This window comes from Xenopus laevis, chromosome 3L (assembly GCF_017654675.1).
Source record: "Xenopus laevis strain J_2021 chromosome 3L, Xenopus_laevis_v10.1, whole genome shotgun sequence".
NCBI classification, from domain to species: Eukaryota; Metazoa; Chordata; class Amphibia; order Anura; family Pipidae; genus Xenopus; species Xenopus laevis.
In genome coordinates, this window is record NC_054375.1 from 99,570,227 (window position 1) to 99,594,238 (window position 24,012).

At 38.5% G+C, this 24,012-nt stretch overlaps 1 protein-coding gene across 2 annotated transcripts in view; it reads right to left on the reverse strand.

Moving 5' to 3' along the window:
• csk.L (C-terminal Src kinase L homeolog) overlaps positions 1-24,012 on the reverse strand; it is a 48,891-nt gene that overhangs the window by 23,177 nt on the left and 1,702 nt on the right. Inside the window, exon 2 of one of the 2 annotated variants that reach the window (XM_018250591.2) lies at positions 8,458-8,736. The exons of the other annotated variant lie outside the window; for it this stretch is intronic. Coding sequence (XP_018106080.1) covers positions 8,458-8,501 — 44 coding nt within the window. The 5' untranslated portion in view covers positions 8,502-8,736. The remainder of the gene's footprint in view (positions 1-8,457; positions 8,737-24,012) is intronic. 2 annotated transcript variants of the gene reach the window in all.

Here is a 24,012-nt window from a genome sequence, read left to right on the forward strand (position 1 = left end):
TATTCTTAGACGCCGGCGACCGTTTTTGCGCTTGACCCGAGTATAAGCCGAGGTAGAGTTTTTCAGCATATTTTGGGGGCTGAAAAACTCGGCTTATACTCGAGTATATACGGTAATAAAAAATGAAAACCAACCAAATTGTCTCAAAATATCACTCTCTACATCAGTGATCCCCAACCAGTAGCTCGTGAGCAACATGTTGCTCTCCAACCCCTTGGATGTTGCTCCCAGTGGCCTCAAAGCAGGTGCTTATTTTTGAATTACAGACTTGGAGGCAAGTTTTGGTTGTATGAAAACAAGGTGTACTGCCAAACAGAGTCTCAATGTAGGTTGACTATCTAAATGGGGCTACCAAATGGCCAATCACAGCCCTTATTTGGCAGCCCAAGAACATTTTTCATGCTTGTGTTGCTCCCCAACTCCTTTTACTTCTGAATGTTGCTCATGGGTTCAAAAGGTTGGGGATCCCTGCTCTACATCATACTAGAAGTTAATGTAAGGGTGAACAACCCCTTTAACCATGGACAGGCACAGCAGTGCTAGATCAAAAAAGCAATTTTTCTAGACATGCTTTATTCATAGCATACACAGAAGCCCAATATATCTTGTGTATTATATCATAATTAAAGACAACAATAGAGTTTGTCATTGTTGCTGTAGCTTGCTGTCAACATACATTTGAATTAGCCCCATTACAGATATCAAGCCGTGCATACAACAGAAAGGAAGAAGATAAAACAGGCTGGCTGGCATTTCTTCTTCCAGTGGGTAAACGAAAAAGGGGAACAGTCTCATTTCCTTAGCCTAAAATAGAACTAGTTTTAAAATCTTATATTTGGTGACTTGATTTAGCATCATATGATTAACAACCTTTCAGTTCTCCTTCACACAGGCAGGTGAGCCAAAGATCACAGCCCTGTAGATGCACAATGATTCAATTCTAGCAAAGCATTTTGCACTACATTGCAGCACAATGTCCGATTCACTAGACAAAATCATCCTTGGGCCAGGTTTTTTGTTTTTTTTCATGGTCCCCTGAAACACCTAAAATTTGGATTCTACTGTAGGTACATTGGTAAACAGGTGAATTTGCCAATGATAAATGCGGAGCCAAAATGTTGCAGTGATTCTGATCTGCCCGATAGTATCAACTTACTACAAATATATTTTGATTGATTGAGTGGTACATATAGATTTCTTTATGTAACTCTACTTTTTACTAAAAATGTGTATGCCAATTTATTCACTATGCTTTTGTACAAAGAATAATTAAAATCAATTTTTCTACAAAATAATACCGCTCTTTTTTGTTCATTTACTCAAACAGCAACATATCTATTATTATTATTGTTATTCTAAAAGATAACAGAGCAGCTCAGTGTCTCTTTCCTTAATTACAGGGTTTGCTTTCAGGAAACAGTATTGAGATGAGGCAAACTAGTGACCAGTGCTGATTCACAGAGAATTTCGAAGGATTGGTCGGACTTCCCTAAAATCAGTCGTTCGGCAAGAAGAATCGTTGCGTCTATGGGGAGCTTTAGTGTTCAGTGGAATCTAAAGATATGCTTTCCTACACAGGAGCCTTCTATTACTTCCACTTCATGTGGCTTTGTAGAACATGCTGTGCACCTTACTAAAGCCAATGATTATGTATGAATGACACGGCAGAGATAAGCACTGAAGGCACATTAATGTTACATGCATAACCCTGTACTTTTATACGGGCAGCTAGAATTGCATTAGTCTGAAAAAAAAATTATATATAGCTTAAATTAAATAAAAAAAAATATATAGCTCAATAAATGTAATAAAAAAATATAGCTTAAAAAATTAAATAAAAAAATATATCTGTACGCAGAGAAAAATATAAATTCAGAGGAACCCCATAATTAACTAAACTCTCTGATAACAAGTGTAGTAATGTTGTCACTATTTTTAAGTTAACACAAGATTTTGACAACAAAACATTAGGACTTGTTTCAGGTAACCAAAGATTTTTGAATGATTTGGGCTCCTTGGTCAAGATTCACTTGTCCCCCAGCCCCAACTCTAATTAAACGTGTTTTAACCTGAAATATTGTTCTTCATCTACAATAAAGCAGCACCATACTACATTATTCTTGTATTTTAAATACAACCAGAAGTGATCTATAAAAAAAAAAAACAAAAAAAAAAACTTTTTATTGTAGCAACCATTCCTAAGAGAAAATCAGGGCCACAAAATACCACACTTACCATTGAAAGCAGCATTTGCTTAACTCCTGCTTGTTACTTTTTAAACAATGTTGCAAAAGTCTTAGTTCCCCAGCAAAGACAGGTCTGTTAATCAGCCGCCTTGTCTTACAGTGTATCAACAGACTGAGTCACCAGTGCAGAGAATAGAAAGGGACAGACAAATTCTGCTTTCAACAGCATTGCAAGCACAAATAACTTAAAGGGGTTGTTCACCGTCAAACAACTAGTTGTTTTCAGATAGATCACCAGAAATAACGACTTTGTTGAAGTAATGGAGGCAAGATTCTTGGAAGCATCTCATTCTAAAAAAGGTTTATTTTCTGGTAGCTTAAACAATATCTGTCCAGCTCTTCACCCTGTAACAACTGCACTAAGTATCTATATGACAGATAAGCAGCAGCAACTGAGAGACACCTGACAACCACTGCCGTTGCTCAGACACACAGAAACCCCTTAATTATCCTAAAATGGAAGCAGACAAAAAGTTTATTGACTATGGCTGTATGGACTGGTGATTTTAAAAGAGTACGGGGTCCCTTTAAGAGCCTTACAGAAAAGGAATGACAGCATCTGGTCTAGCTGCATTTTCTCTGTTCTAGGAAATACATCGTTTTGCCACTCCCTGCCTTCGTTTACCATTCTGGGCAAGAGAGGACAAGAAATGAGGGGGGGTTTGAATGGAAAGACCCAGAGCTTGTTGGATGCTATGAGCCTTCGTTTTTACCCACTCTTTCTTTCAATCTCTTGGCTTTTGTTACATTTGAATTTTACTTACAAGGAAGTTCTGATTTTAGCATGATGGATACCTTCATACAGTTTACTTTCTAGGTGAATTACATGTTTGGGATAACTGCACTTTAGATAATTTGTTTTTAAGCAACATTCATATATAATATGGTACACGGAACATTTAGAAAATGCTAAAAGACATAGGCTAATGTCACACGGGGGCCGATATTGACATGCGTAAAAAAGTTGGCAGCTGTTTTCCTCTTCGCCTGCACCGGAACAATTGTGTCAACCGGGATTGAAGAGAAAATGTAAAGCATAAACCTTACTCATTTGTAGAGGGCGGACACCACCCTCACACTGGTGTGACCCATGCTGTTGGGGTGCATTCAATATATTAAATCAATATATATATATATATATATATATATATATATATATATATATATATATATATATATATATGTGTGTGTGTGTATAAATGTATATATTTATGTATGCATGTATATATAAAAGTTTCAGTGGTTTTAACATTATTTGTAAATGTAATTGCAATGTGTCTGTCCCTTTTTGTACTGCTGGAAGCAAAATACTACATTTGGTATGTTATAAATCCATCACAGGCAGTAGGGTCATTTATATATTTTTTTCTGGCTCCTCTTGTGCTGGTGTCATATGAATTGTTCTCTTATACCCTATCTTGACAGATGCACGTACATGCATGGTTGGCATCTATCAGTCAGTGCACGTATGCAGATGCTGTGCCTGTCATTTGTAAAAACAGGGTGGAATGTAGCCGATTGCATTATCTCCTCCGGTGAAGTCAGAAAAATCACACTGTGTGATACTAGCCTTTATAAGTATGTACTTGCCATTATGGTAAACTAAATACGTTTAGTTTTGCCTAAGCAATGGTTTATCTCTTTACAATGACTGGAATGGCTGGAATTAACAGCGGAGGAGAAAAACTACTTTCCCCACTATTTTTGTACTATTTGTATTTGCATGATTATTTTTTCTTTAAGGCAAAAACACAGCAATGCAGGGCTGGGCACCCAAGGCACCCTCTCGGTTACTCCCCCCCTCCATGCACGCTCGAGAGTGAGCACATGTCCGAATGCGCCATAATAGAAGAGACGGGAGGGATGGGAGTCCAATGAAGGGGAGGGAGGTAAGGGTGAGTGACGGAGGCAAGGGAGAGTGATAGAGGGCAGGTGGATAGAGGGGAGCAGACCAGGAGTAGGGGTAGACAGAAGACCTTTGAACAGGTAGCAGCCCAGCACCCCCACATTGTTGTGGCCTAAGTAGGTGCCTCTTCTGCCTACCTCTAGTTCTGGCCCCGCAGCAATGTAACCCTATTTTCCATTGGTGCTACATACAACTTGTTTGCATTACTGTGCAATTTAGACTCTCCAGAGACATTTGCTATGTAATAACTCTGGAGTAACATGGCATGCTGTACAGTAGAAAATAAAATCACAAGCGGAGTCACATGAACCTGACCAAATGTGGACTTTGAAATCATAAATCCTCAATGAAATGTTTGCTAAGAATGCAGCAACAGGTTGATAAGGAAGTAGCTGTGACTCTCACACTAGAATTAGCACCTGACAGAGAAAGCTAAATTGCTATCAAGCACAAGCTGCAAAAACATGTTAGTTGCAACTACCAGCACTCGAGCTATTGCAGCATTTCAGGAGATCCCACATCCTATTTTAACTCAAAGCCCCACATTTAACAAGTAAAAAAAGGCACAAACTTGCCATGGTGTAGCAGCCCATAGCAACCTGATGATGTTTGCTTTTAAACAGATCAGCAGTAAATGTTGCCTGCTCATTGGTTGCCATAGGTAATTGGACCTGTAGCAAACACTAAGATACTTCTCTGGTTTTGGGAACTGACTGTTATATGTTCACATGTGTACAGCAATACTGCTATTGCCTTAACTAGCAGTAGTAAAGGAACTATGAACAGCACTGCATGTAAATGCCGATCAAGCTGGGGACATGTCCATCTGCCAACCACCACCCCCTTGAGCTATAGTGCCAGCAAGGCAGAAGATAAATATAATATAAAATAATAAAACATATAAAAAATACATTTGCTCAGGCTTTCCCCTACTTTTTCCCCTCTCCGTAACTTTCCTTTTCAGCACCCATAGGTGTTTTATTAACCTTATAGAGAAGTCTAAAACTTAACATTGTCTAGGAGCCCAGGAGGTGCAGTCTAGCATGACTGGGGCATAACCAACTCTTTTATCAATTTCATAATACTTTAATCAGCAAGGGTGTGGGGTATGATACGGCCCCACATAGTAGCACATTAGCTGTAAGTAAAAATATTTTGAAACAATATTAGCATAGATCTACAGCTGCACTGCAGAGAATTCAGAAATATAATTTTAAGATTTGCTATGTAGTTATGTATAGGCTCAAATAATTGTTTTTAAAGACTTTATGAACAAGAAGAATGATAAGGCCCAATAACATTTTGTTTGGGGTGACAACCTGCTTCCCTTCACTCTTTTATTAGGGCAGCTTGTGCTTTATAAGCCCAACAGTTCCGTGTTCTGAGACATCTCACTTTAATTGAATGAAACCATAAAGGTGGCCATAGACATTACAATAATGATCTTTCCAGGAAAGATTGTTGGTTTCAAAACACACATGTAGAGCTTAATCGTCAGATATACAGATAGAAACAATAGAATTCTATCTGTATCGGACGATTTAGCACTAACAATGGCCAATGTTCAGGTGCTTTTAAAGGCGCCCAATCAAAATTTTCCAGCAAGCCCGATCGATAAGCTAAACAATATCCAAGTCTTCTGCCAATATCGGTCCACTCTTCTCCCACCATACACGCACCAAATATTGTACGAATTAATTGTTTTCAGATTTTAATAGAGTGAGCTCTAATACATCTTCTAGGCAAAAGGAGCCCCCCTATAAGATACAATGGATCTAACTGTCAATGTATATCTGACACCAGGGGCGTAACTACAGAGGAAGCAGAACCTGCAGTTGTAGGGAGGCTCAGGAGGTATACGGGCATAGGCGGAGGGTGAATTTTTTGTTTGGGAAGGCTAAAGAGGGACCTAAAGCTAATCTCAGACATTGATCTGTTGGCGTAAAAATTATTGTTCCCCCCAAACCACTTCAAGCAGTGTCTACTAACTTTCAGGAAAACTGTGCAGAAGTGCAGGTGATAGTGCTTTTGGTAGTGGTAGTGCTTTTCTAAAATGCATGTAAAAGTACTAACACGTGCACTTCCATGAGATTCCAACTGAGGTTACATAAAAGGGGTTATCCATCTGTCTTTGTTCACAGTTATTCCCCTTAATTCTAATAAAGGGGACATCGTTTTGTGGAGTGTTAAATTGAAATCATTTTTAAATTGAAAATGTGCTGTAGACTGAAATCTGGTTTGTTTGTATGGGTTCTCAGCCTAAATCAAACACTGCAACAATTACTATATTTTTTAACCCTAAGGGCTAAAAAAAAGTATAAACTGTTGGCACATTAAAGGGGTTGTTCACCTTTGAGTTAACTGTTAACATGATGTAGAGAGGTATATTCTGAGATAATTTGCAATGGTTTTCATTTTTTATTATTTGTGGTTTTTGAGTTATTTAGCTTTTTATTCAGCAGCTCTCCAGTTAGCAATTTCAGCCATCTGATTACTAGAGTCCAAATTTCCCTAGCAACCATGCACTGATTTGAATAAGAGACTGGAATATGAATAGGAGAGGCCTGAATAGAAAGATGAGGAATAAAAAGTAGCAATAACGGATTTGTTGTTAGATGGGGTCAGTGACCCCTGTTTGAAAGCTGGAAAGAGTCAGAAGAAGAACGCAAATAATTAAAAAAATATTAAAAATAAATTTTGAAGTCCAGTTGAAAAGTTGCTTAGAATTAGCCATTCTATAACATACTAAAAGTTAATTGAAAGGCGAACCACCCCTTTAAAGCATTGTGTCCTAGGTAAGTATACTGACAGGAAGATAGTGGGTACTGACACCCCAGGAACATTATATGCAGTGAGATGCAATGGACAGTGACACCCCATACATATATATGCAGTGAGATGCATACAGTGAAAAGCAGTAGGTAGGCACCCAGACATATTATATACAGTGAGTACTGATGCCCGACATTCAGATCCCCCCACACAAACACACATTGTCACGCTACAATGAAACATAGGGTTATAGCCTATCCATGCCTTAACTAACCAAAAATTATCAAAACAATGACAAAAAAAATTCAAGTGCAAAAACAAAAAAACCCCAAAACGCAAAAAAAAAATTTCAGGGGAAAAGAGTTAATTTAGGACTAATGCAAGGGTGATAGGAATATTACTGATGCTAGGTGACAAAATGTTAAATCCAGCAAGTGAGGCAGCTTTCAGAAGGTAAACAGTATAGTACCTTAGAACCTGTGAGAGTGGGATGAAATCTGCAGCACATGAGCTAGTGGGGTGCTTTGGCAAAGGTTACAGCATACACATCGTTTCTACAGTCCCTTCAATAAGATACGATCTCTCCAGCCCCACCTACATCTGTAGCATTAATTGGTACATTTTACTGTCTGTCAAGAGAGCTGCGCTCTGATTGGAGGAGTCATGAAGAGAATGATCCAATCAGAGCACAGCTGGTTGCAGCAGAACCGGGAAGGACTGCAGTAAGCTTTCCACTCCTTTTAAAATAGCAGCACAAGTCAGTAAGGGAGCAAGTTTTTTTTAAAATTTTATTAGGGTGCCAGACAGGTTTGGGGAGGCTTAGCCTCCCCAAGCCTTATTGAAAATCCGCCTATGTATACGGGGCCCCATGAAGCCCTAATTAATGAGCAATTTCAATATATATTGGTAATCAGGACAACCTCTCGATTTTTGGGGGCCCTCAAATGTATTTGCTGTGGGGCCCCATCTAGTTAAGCCACTCAACTCCTGCATGAAGACAGAATGAAGATATAAGATATATTGCATGTAACTGTTATATCTGACACTCAACTCCTGCATAAAGACAGAATGAAGAGAAACAGATGCTGAGAGAGGAATAGTGAAGATTAACTTGATTATGTAATAATCAGACAAGAATATTTAATTGATTGTATTTAGAAAGTTTCCTATTTCAGTATGCTGAAGCTTATATTACATTTTCATTTTCCCAATAGTTCTCTTTTACTGTACCTTGAGATTAAAGGGCAAAAAGTCAGCAGAAAGTGTATGGGACAGCCAGAAGAACTCCAAAAATGCTTGAAAGAAAGCAGCCATAAAGTACAATGTAACATGTGACAATTCTAGCAAACCTTATTAAACAGATGTAGGTATACTATGCCTATTTATTCCCCATTGTATTTTATTTGTAAAACGTTTTTAGTATTTTGGGGAATAGAGTAACCCTCCTCAAATAGGTTTTGGTATATGAAACGGTCTCAGTTTTAACATTAGTTATATGAAGTAAAGTAAAATAGCTTTAGAGGAAAAAATTACTTGAAATCTGAAGAATGTTCAGTGACTTTTGCCTGCATGGACATGTGTAAAACTGCTGCTCTCACAAACCAGCAATTCTGTCATGCTTCAGGCCTATGACCCCCAGTCTTTTTTACTTGATTCCTGCTTGACAGCACCTCCGAAAAGAAAAAGTCACCAGTGCTGGCATTTTTGTTTAACTGCCATTGTTAGGAATACAGGGCAATTCATCTGGCTGTTTCAACAGAACATTATTGACTCAGTAGTTTGAAGCACAACTGAAACCCACTGTAGGCATCACTGCAGGATCATAAAAAAAAAATAATTGAGATAGATTAGAAAATATAAATTTTTTATACCATTGCCTCACATCTTTAAAATAACATTCTAATCACATATACATTTGATATATTCTTCATTGAGGAATAAAGCAGAGTACTCCTGTCTGAGAAATGCGGAACTGAAAAAATAATTGTCTGGTAAATCTTAGCGTGTATTTTACCACTTTTACAACAAATGGGGATACTGTCACAGATTGATTAGAATCTACTATCACTGTAACAATGGCAAGTAAATTCACTCAATCAGTAGCAGTGAATATGGGAAGCACCTATGTAGAGTTACATATACAGGTATGGGATCTATTACCCAGATCGGGAGACCTTATTTTTCAGGTAATGCTCTTATGCCGGGAGGCTTTAGCATTTGAAATTATGACCAGAGGTAAATAGTTAGGGACCGCCATATGGGTTTTACCTTGACGTGGTATGGTGGCTTATCAATCTTATGATCATAATTTTGTAACTAAAAAACCCCCTGTCTTTGTAAATACATGCATCTGCATAGATTACTGATATGACAGGGGACCAGGGAATGTGCATTGATCAATTTTTCTTTTTTTCTATGACATTTTTATTTATCTTCTTTTATTATCACAAAGAAAATAATTTAAATACATCTGAATTACTTGCATAAAGGACCAGTAATATAAAAAAATTTTTTTTAAAACATTCGTTAGTATACATCGAAAAAAAAAAAACACCAAGACAAATTCAACTTTAAAAGTCTTTATTAAGAAATAACTTACCTCCGCTTGTGCTCCTCTACAGAAAGCGATTGGGTGATCCATCGTGCGGCGCTCGATTTCTCCTCCCTGCCCCGCACGATGGATCGTCGTTTTGTCGCCTTTTCTGAAGAGGAGCGGAAGCAGAGTTTTGGTAAGTTATTTTTTAATAAAGGCTTTGCGATTTTAAAGTTTAATTAGTTTATTTGTATTTTTTTTATGTTACTGGTCCTTTAAAGGGACCTTTACACTAACTTTTAGTATGTTATAGAATGGCTAATTTTAAGCAACCTTTCAAATGGCCTTCAATTTTTTCTTTTTTTTGTAGTTTTTAAATATTTTCCTTCTTCTTCTGACTGTTTCCAGCTTTCAAATGGGGGTCACTGACCCCATCTAAAAATAATGGCTTTGTAAGTCTACAAAAGTACTGTTATTTCTATTTTTATTACTCGGCTTTCTATTCGGCCCACTCCTTTCATATTCCAGTCTCTTACTGAAATCAATGCATGGTTGCTACGGTAATTTGAGCCCTAGCAATCAGACTGTTGAAATTCCAAACGGAAAAGCTGCTGAATAAAATGCTAAATAACTCAAAAAACACAAAAATTAAATATTCAATTGCAAACTGTGTCAGAATTCTACTGTTTAAATTAACTTTTAGTATGATGTAAAGGTGAACAACTTGTTTAAAATAGAAGACTGCCTATCCATAATTCACATTTTCAAAGATATTGGGGTTTCTGGATAAAAAAAATCAGTGCCTTTTTAATTATATTTGAAAAATAAAGTTTCCATTATTGAACATATCATTTTAGCTTTGATAACAGTCACTTTAAAGCAAATTGACAAAGGGATGCAAAATGAATCAATGGCATTAAAGGGACTTACTGGTACTCAAAATATTTTTTAATTGAAACCATGGCAGCACATGGAAGAACAGCTGTAGGGGTCCCCACCATTGTTGGGACCCTGAAAACCAATGTTTAATACTGCTTAAAAAGCAGGTTATCCCCAAATAACACCCATATAAAAGACCCCTATGAGCAACATCACCAGTAAATGTTTTGTTCCACTTTTTACACAGTCATGGGATCAGTGTTCTATGTGAACATATCTTTCACAGACACAACTTTAAAATGTATACATTTTAAAAGGCAGCATAAAAAACAGTGAATAAAGTTAACTAAATCTAGATGCTTGCTATTTTGGCTTATGTAGGAGGGGAAGTGAGATAAAAAGAAATGGCAATACTTGTATAGGAGTAGTGAGTGCGGATTCAGACAAACCAACCCACTGTGCAGGCTGAGTGGTGCAAAGGGAAGTGGGGCTACAAGGTGGTAGTCCCAAAATGCAAATGATCTTCAGAAAGAGGAACTGTTTGACAATGCTATGGCTGTTTGCATACAACCAAAAATATCCATTTAATAAAAATAAAACCACACAAATGACAATTGCAATAAACAGGTTTTCTGTACCATGAATGGCTGCCACAGGTGTATGCACTTTTTCACATATCTGCTATGAAACTAAACAGATTTACCAAAACTCTCTCAGCACATTAATGAGGGGGGGGGGGGGAACTAACAAAACCCACGACAACCAAAAAGGTCTTACACATTCTTACAAATGACCCAGAGAGCTACACGCAGGCAGCACTTGCAGGTACACTTCTATCATCTGGCACAGGGAACAATAAATAGCCTTACAGTAAAAACTTAACTTTTTATTTCAAGTGAACAGGGTTTCTAAGTATGTTCTTCACAAACTGAAATTGTATGGAGGGCTCAACAACAACTTTCATTGAAGGACCGCACACACAACGAAGAAGAAATGCTATAGTATATAAAGGGATTTTGCAAAAGGATTTCATCCTCCTATGTTTTAACTGACATCAGAGGAAGAAGCCTGCTTCATAGCTACAGTGTCATCCTCTGGTGTCAATCACAACACAGCAGCTGCCAATTGTGTAGCTACAAGTGGGAGGGGAAGTTCCCGGGTAACACAATGTTTTGTGTTAGTGTTGATGTCAAATGATGATTTAAAAGTTGCAGCTGAATTTATATTCCTTTGCCTTTTCAACCAAAGTAACACCAAATCCCCACAAAGCATTGTCTGAAACTAGAAACAATAGTGTAAACGAAAATGTCTGAAGGGTCTCGGGACTGCATGTGACCACTAAAATACCAGTCTGACATGACTGCTCTACACTATAAGCATGTGAAGCACTGAAAAGTATACTGCAGACACTTTGGGTGGAGCGACCAGGCATGTGTATAAATGCACTACAACGAAGATGAAATATGGGGCATAATATAACCTACGGAGACCTGGCCTGGGCATTGTTCTGCCAGTGTCTGTGTGTGTTTCCTCCACATACTCCATGTTCCTCCCACACTCAAAAAAGCATACAGGTAAGTAAAATGGCTTCTAATTAATTTGACCATAGTGTGTGTAAATCTGATTAAGTTGGCAGTTTATTGCCCACTGTCTGGGGCCCTCTGACAGGCTTCCCCGATCTATATCTGGCCAAAAGTTGGCCAAGTGTCAATCGGACAGGGCTAAAAATGCCGTTGGATCGTGGGCTACATCGTTTTTTTTATGCAGTCAATCCAACCGCTCGTATGCTCATCGCTGTGGTCCAATCGTTGGGCCCACGATCGGATCAGCCCGATATTGCCTAACTCAAGGTGGGCATATCGGGGAGAGATCTGCTCGTTTGGTGATCATTACATGTATGGCCACCTTCAGATTGTAAGCTCCACCTGGGCAGGGACTGATGTGTGTGATGTATAATCTCTGTAAAATGCTGTGTAAAGGTTTTGTCACTATATAAATACAAATAAATAAATAAAAATCTCAGAAACACGTTATGATGCATAGTGTAAATGGTGTTTGTATATGTAGCAGAATATACTGAATATATATCCTGCATATAATTGAGAGTATAATGTTTATGCAGGATCATTTATGATGCAGGACACCTGGGGGGGGATATTTTTTTAAACTATATGAGCACTGTTCTGAGAATAATGAAAGCAGAGCAGTCTCCACGAAAGAGAAGCCTTCTGCATAAGGAAACACATCTGTGCCTCTGGTATTGCAGCTTGAAATCTATGTCATATGATAGTATAAGCACAAAATATATATAGTGATAGTATATGCACAATATAAATAAATAAATATATATATATATATATATATATATATATATATATATATATATATATAGTGATAATATAAGTGATCATGTGAACCTTTGTGAGCAGAAGCGGTTGTGTATGTCAGGTTTAGCAATTTCTATAGGTTAATATAGAAAGCAGTGTGACAGGCAGATAATGTTTACAGGCACGCTTTTCCTCCTGTTTAGCCTCAGGCTGAATGTGGGCTGATTTAACAAATAGCACATTCCTTCAGAAGTTGCCTCTTCTGCAAAACCAGCCAGAAAGAAATTCTTGGTAAAAGCTAAACCAACTAGGATGATACTGTGTAACATAATTAGGAAAACAACACTACACATTAAATTTTCATTAGCCGCTTCCTAGTTTGGCCACAAAACTGGCTTTATTGGTCTGGCTGACACATCACCCACAAAAATTTATATCAAAAGATATTTGTCCCAAGGCTCATCTTCAGTAAAAATAAATATTTATTATTCACATTTTTAAAAAGTATTATGATACATACTGACCCCACATGGCCCACTTTAAGCGTTTCGCACCCAGATATCACATGGGATTATTCCTTAAAACCAATCTAAAATCAAAGGGGATTAATCCCATGTGATATCTGATTGGGTCCAAGAAAAATGGGAGGGATGATTTGGGTTTAAATATTGTGTAACACATGCTGTTGATTGAGACACTTATGACCGGGTGCCGGAGGGTGTGAAACGTGTAAGGTGGGCCATGTGGGGTCAGTATGTATCATAATACTTTTTAAAAAACGTGAATAATATATATTTATTTTTACTGAAGATGAGCCTTGGGACCTTTATCTTTTGATATAAATGTTTGTGGGTAACAAAACCTTCAGCTCAACAACTACTGTTTTAGCCACAGCAAAAAGAAATTACCCTCTCTGTGCCTAAAAATGGCAGTTGGAGATTTATTAAAACAATCAAAATACACTAGAATAGTTCCATAATAAACTGCTCAGGTGGTTCTAGAACAAGCTTCTAGAAGCAGTTGTTGGGCATTGTTTTTTTTATTCTTGCGCTTAAACAGTCAAGCGGTTTGTTGGCAGTGTTTTGAGATCTACTAATCACCAACTAAATGTTTACTGGTAGATCCTGATCTACCCTTTGGACACCCCTGCCTTACAGTATCACGATGAAAGGGGAATATGACTAGACTATCGCACTTTACAAATACTGCATATAATTAGGCATATCTGTGACCTCAAGGGTGAGGTCTATTAAAATTATTTGACAACAGTTTGTACACAAACAAAAGAGGGAGCATGACGACAGTGCACATCAAAATAGGGCAGCTAATGAGGAGAGCGGTAAAAGGAGCAGTTCTTTACCCATTCATGGCAAGCAGTTCTTCTAAAATACAATTCAGTTAAGAAACTACAGTATAAATCAAGGAGGATCATAAAATATGCCTCTTTATGGGAAAGGTTGCAGAACTTTTTTGCCAAAACCAAAGTTAGTTGTGAACGTGGGCAGAAATGAACCCAACATTGAATTACAAAGTACAAGCAAATTTTCTAAAACATGAAAAGAGTTAGTTTCGGGTGTGGTGTGCAAAGTGCAATTTCAGACCCTATTTGCTATTTTTCTTTAACCAAAATGCAAAAATTACAGTGTCACACGAGTATAGGGTAGTTACTCCTGACGCATCAAAACAAACACAACTGCACCAGGGTCTGCCCTGCATCAATAGGGGCACTTGCATCAGATTCAGCAAAACTATATGGAAGTGCAAGGAATATGTATGATAGCAAGTAACTTTAATGAATGGCATCAAAATGTTCATCGTTTTAGCACAACTGCACCTGCAACTATGTTTGTAAATTACCCCTGAAATTTTAGAGTGGGCATACTGTGTAAAAAACAACAATGTGCTAGTGTATTATACACCTCTAAATTTAGACTGAATGTCCTTTAAAAGTTGTGTTTTATGCCGATTTATTGAAAATTTCTTCCAAAACCCTACTAGTCCTGCCTATCTATCAGGTTGACCTGATGGGGAACTGAAACCTGTTTTTTGCCTGTGTGACAGCAGGGCTGTGACTGGTTATCCCACTCCTACTGTGCTTCTGGCAAGGACCACTACGACATGCCCACCCCTCATTTGAAACAAGGACAGGGACTGTAGAAGATCTATGAGAAACCCCAATAAAGGGGCTATTTTAAAGTTAATAATCATTTTTAGTACAGAGTGAAAGTTGCACCATACAATATTTATTATAGCTTAGGGGGATTTTCAGTTATACAATTTATCTCCTTTAACCTATGGTTCCCTAAGCTGTCATCATAATGATTACCTTTAATACACTGTATAATTTATTCCATTCCAATTTTTAGGTACCAAAGCTAAACCCTAACTTATCCTGGGCCTTCAAGAAAATAGATTCAAGAAAAAATTCTGAATACAAAAAAGGCAAAATATTTGTTCAACCTCAAACACAAACACATTTTCAAAAGAAATTTACACTCTGGTACATTACCCTGAAATGTTAAAAGCCGTTTTGCGCACTGTTGGAAAAGGTCCCTGCTAATTTTATTATATTTAACGACTTTGTCTGTTTCTCACATTATCGTGTTCCTGTTTAATATTCTCACAGTTTTGGCATAGAACACTATTACTTACTTCCTCTTACAAGCTCTTCCGCCCTTTACATGCAGTCATTAATGTTCTTCACCAGTTATGAGGCACATACAAAGCTCAAATAGAAACAAATACAAAACAAATTCCAATTTAAACCCTGATGAAAATATCTCTATGTAAAGCTATGCATCTACAGACTTTTCTATATTTCTACTTGTGAATAGAAACACTGCCTTTCTTACATTTTACAAATAATAAGGCCAGATGCGTGACTCAAGCTGGGCATTCACATGATCCTGACTTTTGTCCTCTTATTTGGTCATCAAGTGGCAAACCAAACCAGCCTGATCTTAACTTTCAGGACTCAGATTGTGTGGGGTGCATCTTAAAAGTTTGGTGATGGACATGGTTTTCTTTCCAGCTTAGCAAATATATGCTGTAGTTACGTGGCCCTACCATACACAGGTCTGGAAAGACCCATAACCATCCTGCATCCAGACCCTCTACCCTACCCAATCCAACCTACAGCTGCTTTAACAACCAGAAAAGGCACATAATAAGCGACCTCATTTGAGGGTGAGAGAAGGTAGCCAGTGAAACCTAAAAGGAGACCTGTGACTGTAGACCCACTGTCCTGCATCCATAACAGCATCAATGTTTCAACCTTCAACTCTCCAAATACATGTGCTTTATTCTGGAATTCATAGGGTACCCAACTAGCTGCAGGACTCTAGCAAAGACAAACACAATTCGGTTTAAATTAGGGCGTGAGTGTATCGTCATATTCCCAGAATTATAGCATTGTGACTATTATGATAATATCTTGGTGGTTTGGTGGTTAGCACCGAGTATGATCCTGGTCTGGGCATTATATGAACGGAGTTTGTATGTTCTCACCATCCTTGCATGGTGGTCCAGGTACTACACTTTCCTCACAACCCAAAAACATATAAACTTTCAATTCTTAACGCTTAAGAGTTCGGGCAGAAGGGAACTTTATTGCACGTGCTTAATCTCCTCTAGCACTGGGTGACAAAACATGCTAAAATATCTTTCTACTGAGGTTGCAATTCGCTGGTAAAATAATGAAGTCTGAAGTCGCTTCACAAAAAAAGGTAGCACTACTATACGATACGCATGTGATACATGTTTTACCACCAACAATTTACATTAATCGTTACAGGAAGGTAACTATAAGTGAACTGTGGATAACCCATACGAGGTGCAAACTTAACGAGGTATGGCAAAATAATAAAACAAGAACAAAAAATGGTGTAAAATGCAGAAAACTATAGGGAAAAAAAACAACCATTGCAATGAATACTAATTGGTAAGATAAAAAAAGCTTTAAGATTTGGGAAAACCAAAATGTGGTAATTTACTACTACTAGTCTGCAACCCTGTGCTAAAAGGATCATTAACATAAAAAAAAATTAGTTTGTATACTACAGAAAAAAAAACACCATCACATATTAAACTTTAAAATCGCAAAGTCTTTATTTACAAATAACTTACCAAAACTCCGTTTACGCTCCTCTCCAGAAAAGGGGATTGGGTGATCCATCGTGCGGAGCACGATTTCGCCTCACTGCCTTCCTTAAAGGAGATAGCCAGGGAGGAGAAATTGAGCGCCGCACAATGGATTGTCGCCCTGTCGCCTTTTATGAAGAGGAGAGCAAGCGGAGTTTCGGCAAGTTATTTCTATATAAAGACTTTGCGATTTTAAAGTTTAATATGTGTTAGTGGTTTCTTTTCGTAGTATACTAACGTTTTTTTTTTTTTTTTTTTAAATGTTGATGTTACTGGTCCTTTAAAGGGGAAAACCACACAAACATAACTTAAGCTTTTTGAAAAGTAAACATAATTTCAAGCAACTTTGCCATATACATCAATTAAAAAATATGCAGGCTTTTCATGATTTTGGATGATTTGGAACAGTTCCCTAAGCCTAGCCCCCTGCTCTCCTTCTAATCTGTCCGACTACTTTGCTGAGCTGGCTGACTACTGTTACTTTGCATCAGCAGCCATCTGTCCTTAGGCTGCATCCTCCAAACCTCACAATTCCAATATGGAACGGAACATCCCAGTGCAATGCATTGTGGGTTATGTAGTTCCTGCATGCTGTCTGTAAGCTGTGGAGAAGTTGTTACAATTTGTGTTTTAGTCCCTCCTTCCCTGCCAGGATTTCAAATGATGCAGAAAGAGAAGAACTGTTAAACAGTTAGATTTCAACATAGCAAATGGCATTTATTCATACTTTTTTAAGAAATATGTAACTGTGATGGGTATGTTCGGGGTTTCTATGTTATGTGGGCCTCTTTATCAAATTTTGGTTTGTAAGCCAGAGTTCCCCTTTAAGGTTAAAGAGCCACAAAATATGTTCCTGGGCACTGCAGATACCGCTCATGTTTGCCACTTACAGCAGAAATGAATTAAGGCAGGAAATGGCTGAGGTATTTTATAGCAACAGATTGGGCAGCTGGAACCACAGAAGAGATGCAGTGTCACAGACATACATATGCACCAAGACTTGTACAGGGTATCTGCCAAGCTTCCCCTCAGCACATTAGGAGCCGTACGCTAATGAATACTGTGACTCACATTTCCCCCACGCTGCATTCTCTTTATAACAAACAGATAAGTGCTACTATTCTAGAATACTGCTCAACACTGAAGCACATCTAATTTCACATGCACAACAGCAAAAGGTAGTATAGGAGGATTATGTTGTATCTACAGACAGATAAGGGTGTATAAAATAGCCACTCTGACGAGCATTCTTCTCGACACCCATCAGAAATTTCTGTTAATATGGAGCCCTTAGATTGCGTATAGATACGGGCCTGGAGCGCCTAGCATTCTTTTTTTCATTGTAGTTACTCTTTTTTTCCTAACTTAGAGTCAGTGTAGATGAGGTAATTTATTTATTTTTTTTATTATTTTATTTTCCCTTTTTTTTTTGGTTTAATAATGGATATGTAACCCTAATGCTTATGGACATGTACTCTGTTAATTATCAACCTTACATTTGGTTAGAATAAATTGTGTGACATATTTACATCTGCTTCAATAATATAAAGCATATTATTGTTGTCATACGTATATCACCAGTTGCCTGAGGCCGCATTGCTAGTGCAGAGAGAACACCATGGTGTTTTCCGCAATTGAAAAGCTGAATTTGCCATTTAATAACCAGAAATTCGTCTTTTAAAGTTACAAGGAGAGGCTGTTTGCTACCCCTGGTAACTTGACTGCGAACTGTCTCCTGAGGCGAGGTTCTCACCTTGGCTTATGCCAGAAACACCCCTGCTCAAAATATGGGAAATGCAAATAACTCAGACAGAGGACAGACAGAGTGTATGTCTATATTGGTTTTTCAAAAGCTTGAGGCAGTTGCTAGTAGGTGCTCCTTACCGTGTAACTGCTGACCAGCTTCAACAAGTACTCCAAAGGTCTGGGACACTTTTGGCCCCAGTACAGCAAATTGAATTTTCTCTTTCAAAGTCACAAAAGACATTCAGCATGATTTCTAAATAGGTACCTGGGGTAACCTGCTGCAAACCAGCTTTTGGCTGCCCCTTCAACAACCCCACTTAGCATACAAATCCTACTTTTTTTCCCCTGGATGATATTGGTAGGAAAAACCGAAGGACATCAATTCCATCCATGCAATGACTACACTAGAAAAAGCTTCTAATTCTAAACAAACAAAAAAAAAAGACACTCAATTGCAGGCAGGGTAGACTACTCTGATATATTCTATATTTTTTTCCACTGAAGGATGCAAATCTAAATCAGTATTTTAGCAGTGTTTTTTCGTCTCTGTGCCGAGAAGTTTGCAATCTAAGATCCCTATCTCAGTTAGCACACTAGCATCAGTTTCAGGAGAAGCGAGGTAAAGCTGCTGGTAGGTTTTTAGAGTGTGACAGGCATCCGGACTACCTGGAAGAAGCCCCACTGAGATATGAGGAGAACATACAATCTCAAACCTGGCTGGAATCAAAACACCAGCACTGCAAGGCCAAAGTACTACCCACCTGTGCCGCCCAGTATAAACATTCAACTGCATGATAAATACATTGAAAAGAGGCCACAGCAGAGACAACTGTATACCAGATAATTACTGCTATTGCAAATTTCCTTGTTCGCTTCTCTGCAACTCCTACATCACTGGCCATAATCGCTTACCCTAAGGGGCAGATTTATTAATGGTTGAACAGTAAATTAGAATTAAAATTTTTCAAATTGTATTATTGGTCAAAACTCACAAATTCAAATTGGGCATTATCCAAACTCGATTTGAATTTGAAATTTATCAAATCTTGACCCTGGGAACAATTCAAATTCGTCTGTTCGCCAACTAAAATCTGCAGAGTTCAAGTCGAAGTCAATGGCAGAGGTCCACTGACCTATTTGAAGATGTTAATAATAGCCTTCCTGACATTCAAGTTTTGAAAAACTCTATTCAAGTTTAGTCGAATTTGAGACTAATCGCCTCGTCTTCCGAGCAACAATCTCTCCGAACTGCCTCAGCGTGTTTTCCCATAGGCTATAATGACAAGTCGCCTGCGCTAAATCACACAGCCTATGGGAAGACACGCTGAGGCAGTTCAGGGAGATTGTCGCTCAGAAGACGAGGCGACAAAATCTCCCCGAATCTCCTCGTGTGAACTAACCCTAAAAAGGGCAAGTGGGTTGTTTGAGTGGGCTATGTGCACCAGTTATGCAGCCACTTTCTGTTCCATATCCACTACTATTGTATTTAAAATATAATTCATTTGCCGGTGATATTTTTCTGGCTGTTCCTGCTCTGAGCAGTCCATTTAAATTTTATGACAAATAGCAAACTTGAACCCTTAGGGTAATCGCATTGATTCTTTACATGGAATTTGAATTGATACACTGTGAAAAGTGTTTAAGAACTGCCAGTGGCCATCATGATGCAGTATTTTTATTCACAAGGACAATTCAAACAAGATCTTGTCCTTGCAACAATTATCAGCTATTTCACGATAAAAAGTGCCTAACAAGTCCTTCATTCATAAGATGCCAAGAAGACAAACTGAACAAAAAACAGCTTGCTAAAAATAAGATCAGGCAAAGAAGAAGTATAAGTTTTGCCTTATTTGCATTCACATTCTGCCTCTTAGCATCTTCCTATTTCTAATAGTCTCAGTTATTTGGGGTCATGAACTACACCAGTGAAAAATATTCTGTCCAGTGGGGCTATAGTTTAATTGTTACTTTTTACAGTGCAAAATGGATTGATGAAGGTCTAAAATGAAATACATTAAATTATAAAAAAAAAACAGCATTTACTAATTAAGACAGTGAAAAGAAAATCCCACTACACCCTCAGACTGGAGATACATTCTAAAGGGCATAATTATTACCACTTGAATTAATTTTGAATTACAGGGATTTAAAAAAAAAAAAATACAATTGCTGGCATCTCTTACTACAAATAGGCTCCTTGAATATTAATAAATATAACATTAATTGTATTACTGCAAGTCACAGACTGAATAATAAATACATATGCTATGCTTTGAACGGCCATGCACCAGGATATACAATATTGTGAGTTCAAGCAGAAGCAGGAAGTGGAGTTACAAATAACTCGGGCTATCACTGTAAATATACCACTGCCCACCAATGCTTATTATAACTTGTACTCCAACTCTCTTTACTGTTATAGATTATGCAGAATGGCGTTTTCTAGGGTTAGTGAAATAACTGTTAGATTTAGTTGTAATTGTACAGGTATGGGACCTGTTATCCAGAATACTCAGGACCTGGGGTTTTCCAGATAATGGATCTTTTCATAATTTTCATAATTTTTTTTAGAGTCTACTAGGAAATCATATAAATATAAAATAAACCAAATAGGCTGGTTTAGCTTCCAATAAGGATTAATTCTATCTTAGTTTGGACCAAATACAAGGTACTGTTATATTATTATGGAGAAAAAGGAAATCATTTTTGAAAATTTGGATTTTTGGATAAAATGGAGTACATGGGAGATGGTCTTTCTGTAATTTGGAGCTTTCTGGATAACAGATTTCCTGATAACTGATCCCATACCTTTACTACACTGTGCATGTTCCTGGACAGCAACAAGGGATTGCTAAGAATTTAGTGAAGATGGCACAGGACACACACGGGTCTGGTGCATTTTCCAGCAAAAAGGAGCACCAGCCTGGGGTCCAAGTTTAGCAACTTTATTTAATGGGAGTGCCTAAAAAAATTGGCACCCCACTGAAATACAGAGTCCTTTAATGCAATAATGACATACAAACTGTGCAGATATGCTTAGTTTAACTACTTACCATATTCTACGGAATGCAGACTAAGGTGCTGGCTGAACACCCTATTGCACAGAGCCTATGTTTTTGCCTAACAATGCACAGTACTGGCAGCAGCTTCCACAAAAAGTGTTCGGCATTACAAACCTTGTTGCCTATTACACTCACTCATGTCTTTTACATAATGCAATGTACAGTGGATCTGATCCCTACAGACTACTAAAACATGCATTTATTGTGTATCCACATATGCATCATCAAAATAAGCCTTTTAAATTACATGTGTATATGGGTTTCCCAGCTGGATGATCAAATCATAATGGAACAGGACAGGGCAATGCTAATATGTAGCCCACATACAGGGGCCACCACCAGGGGGACACAGGGGGTACTCCTGTACCAGGCCCAGGCTTAAAAGTGGGCCCGGCTGTGCTGCACCATACTATGAATATTCAAGAAGCAATGGGTCTCTGCTTTATCACACACACACATTCCAAAAGTCCACTGAAGTGGATTAATTCAGCAGAGAAGCACTGCTACCCTGAGCCAAACAGCCAGACGGGCTAGTGAAGCCTTTATGCCTTCCGAGCCACAAACATAGCAAACAGGGTCCAGCCTCCGTAGGTCAGCCAATGTGAGGTCAGTGACACGAGCCTCTACAGTACGTCACCAATTCTAAGAATCCTCCCCTTTAGCTTGCCGATTGGCTTGAAAATCATGATTGACAACGGCTCTGGCGCACAGATTGCGACTTGATTGGTTGGTTGCTCCGGTTACGCTTTTCTTGTTACTGTATGTGATGTGTGTATTTGCTGCTGTAACTGGACTGTCTCACAAAAGCAAGTGGATGCTTTGTGTGGGTGACAGCTGATAAGAGGGTGAGTGTGGCATGGGAGTCTGAACTGAATCAGTCTGGAAAATAAAACGCAGAACTGTTGGGACTTCTAAAATAACCAGTGCATGTTTATTATGTGGCAGGCAACAATGGGCTCTTGTCATGAATTCACATGGCTGGGGTAAATTGGGTGACATGCAGCATTCTTTCTATGTGTCTTGCCATAAGCTGGGGTGTAACAGGGTAGCACTAATACTAGCCCTGTTTTATGTAATTGTGTTGTGTCGCTTGTTTATGATCACTAGGGATGGGCGAATTTGACCCGTTTCGCCAAAAATTAGTCGCCGACGCCCATTAAAGTCTATGGGCCAAAATGAGCCAAATTTTTTTGAGACGCACAAAGCCATACAAGTCTATGGGCGTCATTTTTTCAGCAAAACAAGGCGAAAGAATTCGCCCAACCCTAATGATCACCACAAAAAGATCAGGTAACATTATTAGACAAAAGTAGCCAACTCTGAGTCAGCTAAAGAGGATCATCTACTCTCAGTGCAAAGCAAATGATCCTTTTACAAGGCTATCCTACGTCAGGCAATAGTTCACACAGGGACGCCATCAGGGGGTACTCCTGTAGCGGGCCCGGGCCTAAAGGAGGGCTGTGCTGCATTTTTTAAATAGCCGGGCCCCCCTTGACAGCTCTGAAGCCGTGCCACCTCTTCTGAAGTCCTAAACCGCCGAAAAGCCGTATTCCGAACAGCCGAAGTCCCAAAGCCACGAAAAGACCCAAAGTCATAAAAGGAGCCGAAGTTGAAGTCCTGAAGCCACAAGTTCAGTTCTACTGAACACCAATGTGTGTTTTTTACTTTTTTAAACCCCTGACCACCAATGTATTGTTTTAATACTCTATAGGCCCCTGCCACCAATGTTTTTTTAAAAAAATTCTCTGGAGCTCCAATTTTTCTTTTTTTAACTTGTAAGGGGGGCCCTGGCGCCAATGTTTTTTTTAAACAATATTCTCTGGGGCCCTAGTCACCAATTATTTTTTTTAACTTGTAGGGGGGCCCTGACCACCAATTTTTTTAAAAAAAAACTTTTAAGGGGCAATGGCATCACAGTTTTTTTTTTAACTTATAAGGGGGCCCTGACCAATAGTTTTTTATAACTTGTGTGTGGGGGGGGGGGTTACCCTTTTTAGCACTGATGTCTGTGTTGCCTTTTAACTGTTGTGTGGAGTGTTTGGGATCTGGGGTGTGGCTTGGAGGGGCCTGGGGGCCCCCGAAAATTTTGTTGTCCTGGCCCCCGTAATTTCTAATGGCGGCCCTTCCCACATATATACCTATTTATTTGTAACAAGTATACAGAGGCCTGCAGCCTACACAGCTTATATTGAAATTCTGAGTACATTAACTGCAGTACTTGAATTCAAAAAAACAGGTTTAATGGGGCCGTTCACCATCCAAACACTTGGATGTAAAGATATGAAATGAAATATATGCAACTGCTTATGAGTATTAGTCCATATAACAACATCCTAACTGATGACATCACACATCCTTACAGAGCAAAATATGACTATAAGTGATAAAGGGATGACAATGA